This window comes from Syngnathus leptorhynchus, chromosome 22, assembly GCF_054491065.1.
Source record: "Syngnathus leptorhynchus isolate UIUO chromosome 22, UIUO_Slep, whole genome shotgun sequence".
NCBI classification, from domain to species: Eukaryota; Metazoa; Chordata; class Actinopteri; order Syngnathiformes; family Syngnathidae; genus Syngnathus; species Syngnathus leptorhynchus.
This window is the reverse complement of record NC_141216.1, coordinates 4,413,498-4,431,051: the sequence shown is the minus strand read 5'-3', so window position 1 is coordinate 4,431,051 and position 17,554 is coordinate 4,413,498. Positions and strand designations below refer to the sequence as shown.

Sequence of the window (17,554 nt, the reverse complement as noted above, 5' to 3'; positions counted from 1 at the left end):
TTGTCATGTAAAATGATTCTGTCGATTTTTTGGTTCGATTTACGTACCAATCGAAAGCATGCTTTATTCCGAGATATATATAGAGGAGTCTTAGTTTTATATGTCCGAAGCTTACGAAATATATTCTAAGAGTATGTAGGAGAAAAAAAAAATGCCTTAAGGAACATGTATGTTTCATTTACGTGTGTTGATTAACTGGAAGTAATAAGAAACTATATTTGTGTTGGTATAAATATATATATTATTATGTATAATAATCCATCAATGAGTCAGTGATGAATGTGCAGTTAGAAATATTTTGCTAAATGTGTATTTAAAATGTGATAACATATTTTAGGCATAGAAAAAATAAAGATATACGTTGTCAGGGTTTTTGTGTGCTTGTCTTCTGTGGAGTTTCCCTATTGTGGGACAAATAAAGGCCTATTCTGTTTTAAACGATACACTACTAGTCTATTCGATTAGCCATTCATTTTGTGTTGTCAACAAAAATCTAACAGGATTCAACTTCCCTGAAAAGCTCCAACTGACTTGGCAAACATCATTCATATCCATAATCACCTCCTATTAATTAAACAACTCAGCATGTTAATTGTGATTATCGTCGCTCATCCAATAAAACCCCCCCAAAAAAAAAACAACAAACAGGCTGGTTGAAACTGGATTTGCATAAAAGCACACAATTAATCACAGCACCGCCGCCATGCGCCAAACTGATTTACATGCTCATATGAGAGACTTCACACAACGTACAGTCCAGTGCTTAGAAGATCGATTTGGACGGCAATCCATTCCGCAGAGGACAAATGACTCCATCATAAGCGTTCATCCGTCTATTTCTCAGCGCAATAGCGGCGTCCTTGGAGATGCTAAAGAAAGCTCACTGTGGTGCAAGTGTTCTTGTCTGTTCTTGCAGAAAACCTCTCAAAAGAAAGACACTTGCCTCAAATGACCTCTGCGGTCAATATTTGAGACGGGTCGACTTCCATTTTGACCCACGGACAAATCAACGGCGCTGGAAGTCTTGTCCGGTCTGAAGGTGATTATTGAAAAGGGCTAAACAGCTCGCCGGCTGTGCGCCTTCCACTTTAGCATCAACCCGGATCGCTGAGGGTGACGACGGGGGAGCGGCGCTTGACATCTGGATCAATGGCGGATGCCCACCCGGAGACCCTCCATGCCAATAAACGCAGGTGCAGCCTCACGTGCTATCGACTCAAAAGGCAGCGCCTCTGGACTAAGAACAAAACATCATTTTAGGAACTATTGTGGGCGGAGAGAGACGGGACCAAACAGTTTCTTGATTAAAGACTTGATTCCGTTAAAACAAGAATCCTCCAAAAAAGTAATTAAGTCACAACGAAAGCCAAACAAAGACATTTCCGAACAAGATGAATCATAATTCAGAGGCCAGTGAGCAATGATACGGCCCTCTTTTAAAATCTGACATTTTGCCTACCCCCCAAAAAAAAAAAATCCTTTTTGTCTTGTTTCTCCAATATTGACATTTAGGAGGGAATTGAAAGAAAAGTGTCGCCGCCGCCGCCATTGTTGGAATGATTCAATTAGGGCCGAGGCTATATTATTAGGATGTGTGTTTTCACTCACAAAGGAATTGTGATAATAGCCACCGTGGCATTTATGGAGCGTTTGGAGCACTCCCGTGGCAGAAGCTACGTTTACAAACTATCTTCAAGCCTAATTGGGCAAGAAATGAAGCCCCATTAAATGACATGTGACGACGTTGTGAAAGAATCTCACAGAAATATACAAATGGGGATTATATTTCGTCAAATTACATCTTGCATTGTTGACATTTTCCATATCTGTAAATCAAACTATTTAAAGTGACTCAATTACAATATGTTGAGACCGAGAAAAGTTCCAACTCTTCAGCTGGCTGTCGGTATTTGCAGTTGTTCTAATGAGCTTCCGGATGACACATTCATCTCAAAGTAGCCTTTTTTTTTTCCCCGTGCGGCACTTTTTTTTTTGCCTCTAAACAAAAATCCATCGCTGATGTAAGATGAGCCGCGCTACTGTAAACGTAGCAACTGGTTGGCACCCCAATGATTCATTCTGTTATTGGTTGGATCAATAACCAATTTTAAGATGAGCCGCTGGAAGAGGATCCAGATTGCTGAGGCCATATTTTGCTGCGCGGTGTAAATCTCAAGACGGTGGATCCGACGTTCCGGCCTGCCACCGGGAATGATTTATGCCTCCTCTGTCCTGCGACACGTCGCGCCTTGCCCCGGGCTCTCATCAAACAGACTCGGGCTAATTTCACTGGCCCCGAGAAAAGAGGTTACAGAGTAAAAAGTGTGAATCGGGGGAAAGAAAAAAAAAAAAAAAAAAAAAGAACTGAAACAACTATCGTCAGAATTACGTTTATTGACTGAATGCGCGTCACTTCAATAAGTTCCAAGAGGTCAGACGCGAGTGAAGATAAATTGCAGGAGGTCAGACATAAGAGTTGGGCACTCATGAGTGTCCATCATGGAGAGGCAGAAGCATAAATGTCCTCCTCGCATCAGAGTAACAACGGCTAAGTCTCCCAGCTCGCACCGGAGTCCGACGTGAGTGGATGCGAAGCGACGGTGAAAGAAAAACTCGAAAGGAAGGAATTCATTAGGAGCGCCGCGCTTCACTCGCAGAAGCCGTCTCGAAATTCATGCGCTGGCCGTGGCTTGTGACGGGACGCCTTATCAGGGTTGACAAGTGAAAAGCGCCACCAGGCAGCTAATAGCCGCGCTTGTCACGGGCTAAATAAAAAGCCATGAGTTTGCATGCGTGTGTACGAGACGCCAAGACTTTATCCAAGTTCCAAAAACATCTATAAATGTGGGAAAGTTAAATATCGAATCAACTTAAATATAGTCCCAGCTCATCGTGCGGACTGGCACTTAGTAGAATAACGATGAGACAGATTAAGAAAGTAATGACCCGCACAAGTCAAGTCAAATCCTTCACAGGTTGGGCTCAGGTGCCGTCTGCCTATTCTTGAGCTCATTTATGTTTATTTACTTCCAGGGAGCTGTGAAGCTAGATGAAGCGGCGACGGCGGCGGCGAGAAGCGAGCCGTGCCCAAAGTAATGGTTGCCATCTTTCACGAGCGGCCGGGGAGCGCAATATCTGGTGATGCAAAGGCTCCCTCGGCTGAGACTCTTGTCACAGCGGATCCTAAATCTTACCATTATGGCTACGGGGCGGCGTGACAATATCTCACTCGGGAGACGCCACTTCAGCTTTTTACGAGCGCTTGGGTAATTGAACAGCTGGAGTGTCTAATCCACTTATCCGTAAAGAAAGCGTATCCTAATGAAATGACGGGTGAATCCGTTTGAACCCCTCCTCCTCGGCTTTCTCTCTTAGTTTGTCACAAAGACCGGCGGCACTTGGCTGGGGAAAGATGGCGTTTTCAAGGAAACATGTGTCTCGGTGTAAAGGAGCCTGTCTGATTAGACTCGGGTTCATATATAACCCCAGACAGGTTTTATGGTCCTTCAAAGTCCACTTTTCAGAAAAACGGCTCCAATGTCCACATTGAGAAAGACAAAACAACAGATCGCAAAGTGACAAATATCCGGCGGATGTTTTCTTTTCGTTTTTTGAGAGGACAAATCCTTCAGTGACTTTTCTCTAACAGGCTTGCGTCCATGCCTCCTTGAACTTTAACTTATTTCCAAATCAAACGTATACCTCGGATCATCGACTCTATATTTGATTTGAAAAAATGTTGCTGGATTATGATCTCCAAGTGACAATTCATAAAAGCCTCACCGGGGTCGTCGGGGGGGGGGTCGTCGTCTCCGCCAGCGGCATCGATGCTGATTTTACAGCGTTTTCTCGGGTACAACAATCAAATGGTTCCTTTTGCTGTTAAACCTGTCAAGAGGCAAATGGCAAGGCCTGAGAGCAACTCATTTACTCGCACCCTTTTCCCTTTAAGGGCTGCAAATGTATCCTGGGGGGGCGCTGCTACATTGCGTGCTGTCACCTTAACCGTGACAGCTCCATAACAACCCCCATGCAAGGTGGAGCCTGGAGGTCCACCCTGTCAGACATTTCCATGACACATTTCGACATTACTGACTTAGCCTTGCTCCTTGATATTCTTCCTATGGAATTGATCTCCATTGGAGGTTGAGCTGTATACGTTTTGTGATTGTATCAAGACATAGGAATGGAGATGAGGCTTTTACTTTTGCTAACGAGCGTTGCCATGCGTTGGCGCTAATCACGTTGTGATCAGCGCCAAAAGGCAGTAAAATGCAGCCTTGGAAAGGAAATGAGAAGCAAACATCTGGCCCTTAGCGTCTCCCAGACATCTGCTTCGACACGGTGTGTCGTACGTCAACGTTCATCGCCGCTATCCCTAAAATATCTAAAAATATCCCAAAACTTTGAAGTGATTGCCAAGGAGCAACATCTATTTTTCTCTTTTAGGGAATGGCCGCCGGGGTTTTGCGCGGACACCGAACAGCTGGTGTTATCCGCGGTGACGCCGCGTGTGGAAGGAGCAACACGTGTGCAATTAGCCGCCCGAGGAGATGCCTTCGGTTTCAAAACAGGAAGCGTAAACCGACCCTGCCGTGTGCTGCAAACATCAATCCTTCGTTTCTGGTGAATGGGAAGAATGTGACATGTTGGATGCTAAGCTAATAATAAAGTGGTACAATAATATGCTGATGTAGACACAATGCAAAAATGCTTGCAAGTCACCTTAGTTACCGTCGAGATGGGGCTCCACCTTAATGTTGGCCTCGCGCCATCTTTCACTCCGAGCGAGTCGGTATCAATCAGGGTGAGGCTGCAATGATAGATTGGCAATCAAGGAATGGCGGGAACAAAAAATAACTTCCCTCACTCAATCCTTGACCTTACGGAGACAGCAGTCAGTTTGGTCAAAAGCTACAGCTATCACATAAAAATGGATTTTGCCTCTTCGGATCAATTGCCGTGGAAACACCCGACTAAAAATTTGCCGTGGCTGTCGCTGATAAATAATGGCCGGCGCGGAGGATTTATAAGACGCTGTGTTTTTTGACTGCGGGGCGTTCGTGCCACACACACAAAAACAATGCAAGTTTTTTTTTGCAGCTGGGAGAAGAAGCGCCTTTGGACGAGGAAGCGTCTGAGCACGCATGAAGCCGCAATTACCATCAAATGTTTGAAAGCGGCCCAGCGTTTAGGGTTCACACACCATCACAGCTACGAGCGGCGTGACACGGGCAGAGCTTGGTTTCTTAAAAGCGTCGTGACAATGCAAAACGTCTCTCGAGTTTAACGTTCATTGGGCTGGAACTCAAGTAAGGCAAGGAGATTCAAATTAGCTGCAGATTTTTACAGTAGAACTTTTTTTTTTTCTCCAAAGACAATAATGCTGTCGAGGAACCCGCCTGAATAATTTGTTAATTCTGTGGGCTCGTGACTGCAAATCCTATTTTCATCTTTAAGACACGTGTAAAGCGCAGCTCGCAAGCAGGGGTTCACCAAACATCAATATTCATCTGATAATGCCTTTAATCTGCAGCCAGGAGCTTCTTGGCTGGGGGGGGGGTTACAATCACCATTTATTTTTTTTAATGGGGGTGTAAATAAGTGTAATTCATTCAAAGTAGGCCTTCATATTCATAAAGCTGCATTATCAGAGGTGACCCTCTTGGATGCTGAAGCAAAAAGCTTCAAAAGGAATGTATCGATGAATCCTTAATGCGTGTTATTCTCATCTGGGATTCATTAATAAACCATAAGACGTACTACTGTACACTTAACTGAATCAAGATATAAAGTCGTACTCAAACGGTAAAACCGGGTCGGTTGGGATTTGGTCAAAACAGGATTAAAAGATGACTGTAGGTGGCAATCAAAGGTCAAAAACACAGGAGACTTGAGATCGGCACATCAATGTGCAGGAATACCACCGGCGGCTAGTTTTTTAACTCAGCAGGCTACAGAGACAGATGCGCCCACCCCCCCTACCTCACGCGGCGCACACTGCCGACATTGTTGATCGACCGTTGGCAAATATTATTCAACTAATGTTCATTTAAGAAGATGCACTGTTACTTGTTTTTTTTTTTTTTCATTGGGAAGTCTGGAACTGATATATGGAATTGACATTAATTTTACAGTTCACCAAAACTAACCTGAATGTTGAAAGGTGGATCCACAATTGTCGCGTCTTGATTCATCTGAACGCGATGACAGCCTCTGTGTGGCCTCTTCTGCTCTTCGGCCGAGTCACCGCAACTTGTAACACTTTTAAATCGACACTGACCTCAGTGGGCGGTTTCTTCGCAAAGCATCTGGTACCCGTCTCCACGTCTTTCAACCTTTCAAAAATTGGGAAGAATATCTAAAGGGTCAAGTCTGCATATCTCAATGAAGCCGTGTTACTCTCACTGCCCACGGCGCTTACCTTTGACTGGCTCTCCCATATTCGTCCCTTAACGAGGTGTCATGTACAGTTTATATAAGGGGGTGGATGACCTTATTAAAGGATAAATGGCGAGGAAGCACACTTGCCCGCTCACAGCGACAGGAGAGGACGAGCTGTCATTTATTCATCAAATGGAAGAAATGTGGATATACTGTCGTTCCTCACTTTGTGTTTGTAAATGCGTGAACATTTTGCTTGCTTTCCAAGTTCATGACTCCCAAGCTTCACAATGTCCGATCTAGTTAGTGTCTAACCCGATTTCTGAAAGCCAATTCAATTAGGCTGGAAATGTGTGGGTGTAAAAAAAAAAAACTCTGCTTCCAAACTCATACTTGTTGTCCTTGCACATTAGCAGCAAAATAAACACTGTCCACTTCCTTCGCACTAACCAACTCCTGCGGTTTAGTTTTGGACTGGTGGACGTGCGTGAACTACCAGTACGAACTGAACGTGTCCTAAAGGCAAAGCGAGAAGGCTTCCGGTTGTATTTTCTAATTCCAAAGGGACAGTGACTCACAGGTCACCTGACAGCAAGCGTCATCCGCAGGGACGTAGCGTCTGGCGCGAGTCACTGCGTAGGCGGGGAGGAGCCGAGCTGTCTGTAGATGAAGGAGTAGAGGCTGACGTCAGGGCGCCGACCGCTGCAGCCCTCGCACACGTCGCCGTGGTACTGGACCAACAGATCGTAGAGCTCCCCTGCCATGGAAACACAAATGCAAACAAAATGTGGTTATCTCCAACAAGCATGAATTGTGAAGTGTGTTTTGGTGAGTATGTTGTTACCGCTGCGTGTTGGCTGATTTGTTTATAATTACTGTCATGCCCTGGTAAGATCTGCAGCTACTTATTAAACAGCTGCTGCGGGCCACAGCTCACGCTAAGATACTCACAAGGTCAAGCGTTGCCCAGATGGTCATCATCATTTCAATCAAGTGAATCAGGCGCACGTTTAAAAGTGCTCAGCCTTGGTGGAAGCCGGCACGTTATTTATTTTTTCTTTAGGAGTGTAATCCTCCAGATGAATAAAAAGCAAAGTTGTGTATAAACAAGACGCAGGTGGGACACCTGCGAGCCTCTCACCGACAGTGACGCGCCTCCGCGTGAGGAACGAGTGCATGGCGTGGACATCTGTCATGAGCTGGCTGTCTCCGAAGGTGAAATAAGCCACGTCGCGTCCCGCCTCGGCAGCTGCCAGCATCTGGAGCAGCGCTGGGTCGGGAAGAAAGGAGGTCGGCGTTACGGCTCGGCTAGGAGCGCCGCAAAATGTTTCGCCACATGTCACCAAAGTTTGAAACAACTTGCAAAGTCTATAGACAAGTCTTACTTATCAAATTGGTAATGAAGTTGCAGCTAAATTAAACAGTGACAGTCTCTTTGGCAAGGGTGGGGTAAACTGGGAAATGGTTTCAGCCCCCACTGAGGTGTGAATATTTAAAGAGACTGAAAATACACTCAGCAGCCAGGTCATTAGCAACGTTACCATCTTATTATTTATCATATTAGCTGACAAGTTGATGCGCTCGAGTTTGCACCCACAATCATAAATTGTTAAATTAATACTGCCACTCTCTGACAAGAGTTAGCCAATTTATAGTCAAGTGGCTGTTTGTGTGAATCTATAAAAAAAAAAAAAAAATCTCCCGACTGAACTCTTTTTCTTCAATTATCACCCAATTATATTATCCTACAGGAAAGCAAGGAAGAGCTGAGTCACAATTACAAAGATTTCTCCGGGAGGCATCGCGTTAAACGGACAGTAGATGAGGCCCGCCCGCACGTCACAGCACATAATTAACAAATATGCACGAAGGTGTGCACGCGCTACACAACGAGACGGCAGCTTCTAGCATGCCCTCTCCTCATGGCGGAAAGCACAAAGAGCAGATTGATGGACTAGGGCTGGCGATCAATTTCACTATTAATGAACCGTATTAGCTCTGTCACTTGATCAATAGGAGGAAGGCGACGAATAGACCATAAGTAAACCTACGCAAGACAAATGACGGCACTCCTGCGTTGAAGCCGCTCACCCTGACATTTATTGCTTTCTAATGCGGGAAGATGATCGGCGAGGGTAGAACTTGAGCCGCGTTGCGTCACGACTTGCCTTTCAGACGCGCGTCGCCTCCAAAAACCCCGCAGCCCCAGTTTCCCGTGGCCACGGCCGAAAGGTTGTCGCGGTGTTCGCCGGGGCGGTCAAAGCCACAGTAGGCCTGCAATAGAGGAAACAGTCCAGATCAACATGACATATTTTAATATGCTGAATAAAATCAAAATCACTTCCACGCCGCGCAATGTAAATGGACTATGGAAGGCGGCGATTCCAAAAAGCAATTCTATTTGCCTGCAGGCTCGCCGAGCTTGACAAGTCATTCAACGCATGAGCGCATCCAGGTTAGTGAGGCTGGCTTAACGCACATTTGTATCATATATCAAGCGTGTGTCATTTCGCTTGCACGGCCCGTTACTAATATCGGGTTGACCTCGGCGCTTTTGTTCCCTCGGCGGACTTTCAAGCAAATAGATAAACACGGACCGCCCCCGCCCTTTGGAGCGATCATAAATCCGACAGGCTTCTATCCCGGGAAGTAAGAGTATTCCAAATGGGATTGATCCTGACGCCGGTGCATCGTTCACACCCGTGTCAAAGCTGTCAAACACCTCGCGGCCCGTTTGACGGCAGACATGACGTTGCCGATGTCTTCATTTCTCAATACAAATGGATATCTCTACCACCATTTTTTTTATTTTTTATTCAAAAGGCATACCTTTGGATTGATCGTCTTAGATGTATTAATGCTCAATGATATTCTGTACACGTGTTACTGTTCCATCTGTTTGGAACACATGGGCTTCTCAAATATTTACACTGAGAACCGTCAACATGAGCACTTGCTGCTAATGATCACAACGAAGCTACTATGGACCACTGTGGGGGGATTATTTTTTTTTTTTCCTGTACTTTGATACTATGGCACAAAAACTATGATAAGAAAAAAAAAAATTCAAAGCCAAAAGAACCTTATTGAGCTCCCGTTCTAGTCCCTCTGGATGAAATTGTTCCAGGTAGTTCTTGAACGGCATGGCGTCGATCGCTACGATCTCTGTGCATCTTCTTTGCCAGTCGTCTCTGAAACGAACATGTTTCCTTACATCATAATAACAAAATGGTAGCGAAATAGAGATGTCGCCACATTGCTAGCTAATAACAGTGCGTCGGGGTCTTCCCACGGAGCAGGGAAATACCTCGGGGTGGTGTCTCGATGGCTGCCGCCAAATTTGTACGTCTGTGCGTAGCCTGTGTATTTGCTGTACTGCTGTGTCCCTAGCAAAGAAAAACAAATCCACATTCAGCTGGACAAATAGAACTTTAGGTGAAGTGGTCATGGTTAAATCATGAGGGCGGAGTTCTCATTAGAGCTCATTAGGACGCCGACCGTCGAGAGCGCTCGCTGAGACGCTGCACACACTGAGGCGAATGAAGCGAGTGATTAGCAGTGGCGGGGATGGGGAGGGGGCGAATCTCTCGAGCGCAAGACCGGTGGGACGGATTCGGTCAGCCGTGTATGAATGCGGCGGCGTTTTCTGCAATGGACAGAATCAGCAAAAAGTCTCCTTGGTAGTACTTAAAAGGTTTGACCGTGCCGATGTCCACCGATAATCTCAACGATCAATTCAATTAGCCCCCGAGCACTTTTGCAGACATCCATTCCGTTGGCATCCTACACGTGCCAAAAAGCATCGCAGGGTAATACGATTTACCGCGCGGCCACAATGTTGCTCGGGCTCGCATGCCGTAACAAGGACAAGACAGATACGAGGCGAGCTTTAATAAAAATGATGGAATGGGAGAGTCCATTAGCGGAGCGGGTCTTGGGCAGGTCTTCCAGATATATTTAATTTCAGGCTCCTGTAATCAAGTTAAGTGGAGGCAGGAGAGCAAACGCGAGCGGGAGAAACGAGAAGGTGACTCTCCCTCAGGGAAACGTCGTGACTTGAATGGTTCCCGTGATGCTGACGCCTCACTGTCGGGATCATCTCTGTACTTCCGCTTTTAGTTCCTTGGAACATAGACCAATTTTTTTTGCACGGTTTTCTCTGAGATTGACAAAATATTGATTGCGTCCATCTTTCATGGTTGCAATCAAGCAGCCACAGGAGTCTGAATGCGTCACTACTAAAAACTGAGTAAACAAAAATTGGAGTCTCAGCAGGAGGCTGATGATCTCGTGCTGGGCCTCCCCTGAGTCGCGCATTGTCGATTTGCGCGGACCCTCTTTCGCCACGTGGCCGCCACTCAACGCTGAAGGACAGTTGGTGGGAATTACTCAGCGCCACAATCAGGCAAGCCCCCACCCCGCCAAGACAATCAAGAAAGAGCGTTTGACAAGAAAAACGGATGGCGATGGAGTAGACAGAGGTCACGAGAAGAACGACATTCTGACATGACGTTGTTCTACTGGAATAATCACCTGTGATGATCAGACACTCGTCATGATCCAGCGCTTCGGTGAAGAGGCGAGACACGATGAGCTCGGGGTTAATAAGGAAACGGATCTCCTCTTGAACGAGACCCGAACTGGTGACTCCTCCTCCCACGAATTGATTGGCAAAATCCACCTGAAACCCAAAAAGCAACAAATCAAGCCCCAAAGAAAGAAACATTTGCTTTTTATTTTGTGCGTCACATTGAGCCTTTTGCGACACAGCTCTCAACGAGCATTTGACTTCTTTAACTGGGACCAGCTCCGGGATCTGTTGTTTGAGCCATGTGGAAGATATGATTCTCAATTTGAAGACTGTCAGTCGTTGCTCATCGGCCCAGAGAGCAACCCCCTGCCGTCGCGATTCCTTTCGGGGCGGATGTCTCCAAACTGGTCACTCAACTCCGAGGACAGTCAGCCAAAGCGCCAAAGCCTAGTTTGACAGGCTGTCAGCACACCAAGCCGCCCTCCCCCCACCCCGGCGGAGCGGACATCAATCTGGGCCGCGGCGTTCCCGGGGGTTGGTCGCGAGCGCTCGTCAACTGTCAGCCGCCGGCGACTGAAGGCGAACAAAAGGTGAAAAGGCAGAGCGGGCAGTCCTGACAAGAGAGCGGGAAGCGCGGCCGATCCCCCGGTCCCGAGGCCTTTTTACCAGTCGTAAGCATTTTGGATGAAGAGCTACACAACGTAGGAATTGAAATATAATGGAAATCTACTTTTTAGCAAATGGGCACTGTAATAGATTAGCCAGCTTCGGAATCAAATTTTGTGATTCCTTTGCGAAAGCACAACCAGGGGCACATTTTGAGAATCACTTACCTGTAGCATTCCGTAACCATCATCTTCAATGGTCCCTTCAGATGAAATGTAGAGTTTTGTGAGTAGAGTCTCGCAGCTAAAATGAAAAATAAAAAGGTTTTTGTACTCCCCCCCCAAAAAAACAACCATGATATATGATCAAAATAAATGAACTCTACCATTCCCAATCTGGAAGATTATCCAGGCTTTTCCGTGTAAACGTGACCAAACCGGTAGGCTCTGAAAAGTACAAAATGGAGGAAACACATTTGCCCTTTGTGTATCATATTTGTCGTGGAAATAAAAGAAAAACTTACTTTCCTCAGTGACACTTTTGAAGTAGCACATTAGAGTTTTTAACTTCTCAATCTTCCTGGATGAAGACCCTTCAAACAGCCTGCAGGCAAAAACATGACATGTCCGATTGAATGACTCATTTATTTGTTTCTTTATTATTCTTATTTATACGTGTGTTCAAATATTAGAAAGCATTTTTGAAGCGAGGGGAATATTTGTGACATCACATCTTAACAAGTGGCGATTAAAGTGTCCCAGGGATGAGAGCCGTCTACTGTGTCCACGTGAGTTCAGTCATGCTTCAGTTTTCAGCCTGCCTTTCAGTCACTGGCCGATTATGTAGGATCTCCTCCGTTGTGGCCACAATGGAGTCGCCTCGGGCTCTCCATCACTTGTGCCACTTTGTAGCACGACACACAAAAAAAGCGATAGCTGGAACTAGGCCCTCGTCCTCAGGGAGACATTAAGACGCCATCCTGCGTTGCTTTCAAAGCAAGGAAGCGTGAGGTCAACCCCAATTTCCTGACACGCTGCTCGTGGCAGAAGTTTTCAATGCACATTAAAGACGCCATCTCACTCCTGAGTGTGTTCTAAGCAGGGGGGGGGGGGGGAATGACAAAAGCTTAATGCTCTGAAAGCCCCTTTGGGGGAACTGAGAATTTCATTCATCAGACTCTCATTTTGTGTTTCCAATCCTGCGCCGTGGAGTCCTGAGGGTAAAGTTTGACTTGACTTGTTGGCGAGAGCAGGCTTTTAAGTCTTGACAGAAGGCCATAGGTGAATTATGTAATAACAAAAGGCACCGCTAAAGTTTTTCATGGCTTGAACGTTACCGGAAGAAGTTGATGTCCGGGTAGTTGCCGTACTCGCTGCGTCGGGAGCTGCGCCGCGGGAAGGTGCAGAAGAAGGCGTTGGCGAGCAAGCTGGCCACCTGCTCCTGCGACATGCTGATGGAGTGGCTGCTGCCCCTCTTGAGGAGAGGTATGGGCTGGAAAGGAAAGAGCAGAGCGGCACGAGTGCAGCGCAAGGTCAAAAGCATTTGTTTAGTCCATTTACCAAATGAGATGTTGAAGGACGTCGCGCACGAGTGCTAATCTGGCGCCACTTTTGCCCGCCTCTTGAATCATGTTCACAATCAAGGGCCTCAAATATACAAACGGGCGAGGGATGATGCAAAAATGCCGCATCAAGTTAAGCTTATCCCAACAACACGAATAAAATACAGCCAAAAATAAATCAATCCTGCTGAAATTCAGCAGACTTTTACTGGCAAATTTACTATTTAATCAACCCAGCCAGAGTCACATTTATGTAAATGTAATTAAGGAATTATCAGTTTCTCAGATCTGGAGCAGGATGGTTATAAAGAGCATTGACAAGCGTCGTGGGTTCCAGGACCTCACGCTTTGATTGCTGTTAGGGATTTTCTGTCATGCTGTTTGTGAGTCTCGGGATCAACTCGTGGCCATTGCGGAGTCCATTTGCCGGTTGGCGACGAGCGTTACCTTGGTGCACAGCTCCGACGCCCTCAGCGCTAATTGCACCAGCTTTGGCAGCAGGGAACCAAACAGATGTTCAGCGGCAGCAGGTTCCAGGACCTTGGAGAGCGCAAAAAAAGGGAGAATATCTGTTTGTGTTAGTGGTTACTAGCGACATTGGGAAGAAATGTGGAATTTTGCAGCTGCTTTTGTGCATCTTCTTTAAAAAAGCATTTATGATCATTTCAAGATTGTCATATTTGTTTCAATTAAAAAAACAACTGCAGATCTCATCGAACCAGGCAACAATTCATTTAGACTGACTAAAAAGACCAAAAAGACAGGGATCAATTCCAGAATGTTGAGATCATATCAAAACCCAAATTAAAGGACGAGTCCAATGAAACAAACGACATGTTTACAGTCACACAAATGTCATTAAGATCAATCACAGAGCGATCTCATCAGTAGCGCTGTCCCGAGCCAAGTTGTTAAAATACTCTTTGGAGTGGCGTGTAAATGCGAACGGGCGAGGCCGTGCCGAGAAGCCCAGGACATTCGTACGATGGCAAAAGAAGCCATCGTCCTTGGTGTGATGAAGGAAGGCGCTTGGTGAGGGCGAGGCGGCGGACAGTGCCGAGGCGGCACGGGTTGGGGCCCTTTTAAATCAACGCCGTCAAATGTGAACTAACTGTGCAGACCTGTACATCACGCTAAACTGACAACATAGTCAAGAGGGTTGCATGCACGAGAGCGACAGAGCGTGTGTGTGTGTGTGTGTGTGCCTTCTGTTTCTATTCCCCACAGGTCGGAGCAGTAAAACAATCTGCTTGGCTGCCCGCGCAAATAACACACACGCACGCAAGCTCGTAAATACGGCCGAGGAAAAACTGTCCGTCAACAGCTTTTGTTATGCGCCAGGAGTGCGCGCGCCGAGATGAATATTCAAGGGAGGCGCCGGGCCCGTCACTCTGTGCCACTCATGTCTACTTCCCTCTGACACTCAAATGTATCCCGCTTCACTGTCTCCTGCAGCCTGAGGAATCAATATTGATGGAAAATGCTACAGTACACACACACACACACACATATATAAATATATATATCATGAAAAATCAATGAACATTTCCAAATTTTGCTTAACTTAATAGCTGTCAACGCATTTGAATTTGACCCCCCATACTTACATGATTTATGACACGCATGCGACGCCCGAAAGATTCGACACTAAAAAGTGGGCGGGGTAAAGCGTTTCCTAATGTCAGCCATTTTCCTTCCTGACAAGTTACCAAACGTGACCTTTTGGGCCCGAGATTAAATTATCGCTCCACACGCCCACTTTGCTGGTGAAGGGTGGCAACGTTCTTCTCATGCAAAATCCATTCCGTTTTTTTTTCCCCCCTCCAGATTGACAGCAACACATTTTTCATCACCGCATGCATGGGGAGGGGAAAATAAATTCAGGGTAGTTTTTTTTTAGCATCCAAATTTGATGTATTCTTGATGTTGCAGCGAGCAGCCCTTTGGGACAATAACACTTTTTAAGATTTTTCATGTTTACAAGCTCAGGAGAGATTTCTCCTATCACCTAGTGTCAATGCAGCTTGTCTTTCTGAACAAATGGAATATTCCCACCACCTTCTCAGTCAGTGTAGCCCTTACTGGTACTCCAGCTCCCTGCCCTGTGCATGTCCTTTGTTATTGTACAAATTTGTGTTATTTATTTGATGTTTATTTATTCATGTTATTCATTAAGGTTAAATTGACCTGGAGTAATTTGTATTGAAATGGCCCTAAATATATTTTGTCAACATTTTACAGACAAATATGTTTTGAGTGAAGTATATTATGAATACAATCAATATAGTTTACCTTCATGCAGTACAAATGTAATGCAGTGAAGTCCCACTTCTTGGCAGTAGAAGCACAGTATTTCAATATTGCATTCTGTAACATATAAAAAAAAAAATAATCAAAAAAACTATTAGCTGCAAAACCAATACCATGTCAGTAGGTCTCATTTTGTAGAAGGACGCCATCTACAGGCGTACTGTGGTACTGACAAACAACATCAAATTAGGAAAGCACTTTGCCTGCAATTCTTGAGTGCTGCTTATTCTTCTTGTCAAAGTTTGCTTAATCAGCTCCCACCGACTCTTGTTCTGAAGTTGTCGTGTCTCCTGCGGGAGGAGAAGCCATGTCAGATGCATAGATGGATTGAGGAGTGACAATAGATTGATTAGTGTTACCTCATCTGGCACAGGGAAGAGATTCCTGCTCGAACAGGGCATTTTGACATGGACATCATCCCAGGTATCGGCAAACGTGGCAGGATACGGAACAATTGCGTGGCGAACAAGGTCTGTCTGTCAACAACAGGGAAAATATAATTGAATTAATTCAAATCTCATTAAAATTCATTGATTTCTACAGAATTCGTCCGCAAAAGCTCAATGTCCCAAACGATTTGGATGTTTTAATGATGAGGTAGTAACTCGAACCCTTATCATCACAGTGTGGACGTCAGGAATGTTCTTCAGCGGCGCAAGAGGTCGGCCGCATTGGGGCATCCGACGTAGCTCGCAAATTGGCCTCCCGAGCCAGGTAACGTCAGGTTCATCTTCCTCATCTGTGTCTTGATTCGCACAGCGTTTATCATGCTTTTCTCCTCTCGGGGCTGCGGACGAAGCCCCTGAAAAGAAGTCTGTTATTTTGGCTTTGAGAAAGCATAATGAGCTTGAGGAGCCTGACGCCACATCCTGTTCCTCGGAACTGCTAGTATGAAGCACGTGTTGACTTTCTGAATCCGTCGACAGGATCGAGATTGGGCTGCCAAAATCAAGATCTTGAGCTGATAGAGGTTGCGTGTCTTCATCAGAGTCCGAGACAGCGTTCGGACTACCTTGACGACCTTCTTCAACCATCGCTTCAGAAGTGCTTGGATTCTGGGTGGGGTGCAATAACCATCTTTCGAGAGTGTTTCTGGACATTTGCTGTCTGGCACCGATCCTGCGATGAGAACTTTTTGTCTTGACACCTCGCAAACCATCCATGCCAGCCTTCGTCTTTGAATTCATCTTTTTGCTGTCCTTTTCTTGATCTAATGTCCCATTAGTGTCGTTGGGATTGCATAATTTTAAGTCTGTGGCAGAAGAAATACTTTGGTTTAAACGTCAATGAGTGAATTCCTTGAAAATGATCAAATTACCTTGGAGAGGTGTGTTTGATGGAGACGTTGAGGTTTCAATCCGGGCTCTCTTTACTGAAGGTTCAAAGTCTGTCATTCTATAAAATGAGGAAGAAATAACCAAACATGAGAACAGTACAGAGACAAAGTCTCAGTCAAGTATTACTCAAGTATTACTCACGGTGACCAGTTGCTTCGTTTCCAGTAATATGATCCGTTTTTAAAACGTTTATATGACCTGAACGCGCCTTGAAAACTATTAGCCGCATTGGTAGCCTACTCGGACATTTTGCCGAATCTTTTTTACGAAATTATGAAACAGTTCGGCCTGTGAAGTTTAGTCTGTTTATTTAGCTTGTGATTGATGTGAATAAACAGCCGGAGACAGTGACGTCAGATTAGCGAACCTAGCTTGCATGCTATTATGATAACTCGCCGTAAAACAGTCACACAGTGAACCTGCGGTTTGGGGTGAAAACACATGAACTAGAAACCTTACGAAAGACAACGCTTTTTGCTAAAACGAGTAACGTTAAGCTGAAGCGGAAGGACCACGATTCTGTTCAACATTATTGATTTGTTGTGAAGTTCCGACCATAAGACTTCCGTGCTGCGTGACGTCCAATCTCGCATGTTCTCGCGATATTTGAAGAATGCACTCCAACTGTTTTTCACTGCAATAAAATATAAATTAATTTAAATCAAAACTGACTTTTCCATATTTCTATTTATTTATTTATATTTATATTTATTTATTTATATTTCTTTTGACAATACATTAAAAAGAAGAAACATTTTATTTTGTGCTAATTAACAAAGCATTGTTCTACAACATTTCTGCAACTCAAAATAAGAGAATGAGAAG

At 45.2% G+C, this 17,554-nt stretch overlaps 1 protein-coding gene across 2 annotated transcripts; it reads right to left on the bottom strand.

Annotated features, from left to right (window-relative positions):
* Positions 1-6,997: 6,997 nt before the first annotated feature.
* On the bottom strand, positions 6,998-17,303 carry LOC147039514 (poly(ADP-ribose) glycohydrolase). 2 transcript variants are annotated; one of them, XM_085904841.1, is made up of 17 exons: positions 16,871-17,303; positions 16,711-16,787; positions 16,004-16,661; positions 15,752-15,868; positions 15,596-15,682; positions 15,375-15,449; positions 13,530-13,622; positions 12,858-13,012; positions 12,045-12,124; positions 11,907-11,967; positions 11,749-11,824; positions 10,918-11,065; positions 9,692-9,770; positions 9,467-9,575; positions 8,553-8,658; positions 7,526-7,654; positions 6,998-7,141 (listed from the first exon to the last, which is right to left on the bottom strand). In XM_085904841.1, the coding sequence occupies exons 3-17, from the start codon at positions 16,577-16,579 to the stop codon at positions 7,014-7,016; spliced, it is 2,019 nt and encodes a 672-aa protein (XP_085760967.1). In that variant the 5' UTR covers positions 16,580-16,661; positions 16,711-16,787; positions 16,871-17,303; the 3' UTR covers positions 6,998-7,013. The 2 variants fall into 2 exon arrangements, with proteins under 2 accessions (XP_085760967.1, XP_085760965.1); XM_085904839.1 differs by having other exon boundaries at positions 16,004-16,644.
* Between the last annotated feature and the right edge of the window lie 251 nt (positions 17,304-17,554).

Excerpts from the sequence above, each read along its gene's own strand:
- LOC147039514 (XM_085904839.1), bottom strand. The coding sequence starts at position 16,786 with ATGACAGACTTTGAACCTTCAGTAAAGAGAGCCCGGATTGAAACCTCA. Across the intron at positions 15,683-15,751 it reads TCTTCCCTGTGCCAGATGAG|GAGACACGACAACTTCAGAA; the intron begins GTAACACTAATC and ends CTCCTCCCGCAG. Across the intron at positions 12,125-12,857 it reads CCGGACATCAACTTCTTCCG|GCTGTTTGAAGGGTCTTCAT; the intron begins GTAACGTTCAAG and ends TTTTGCCTGCAG.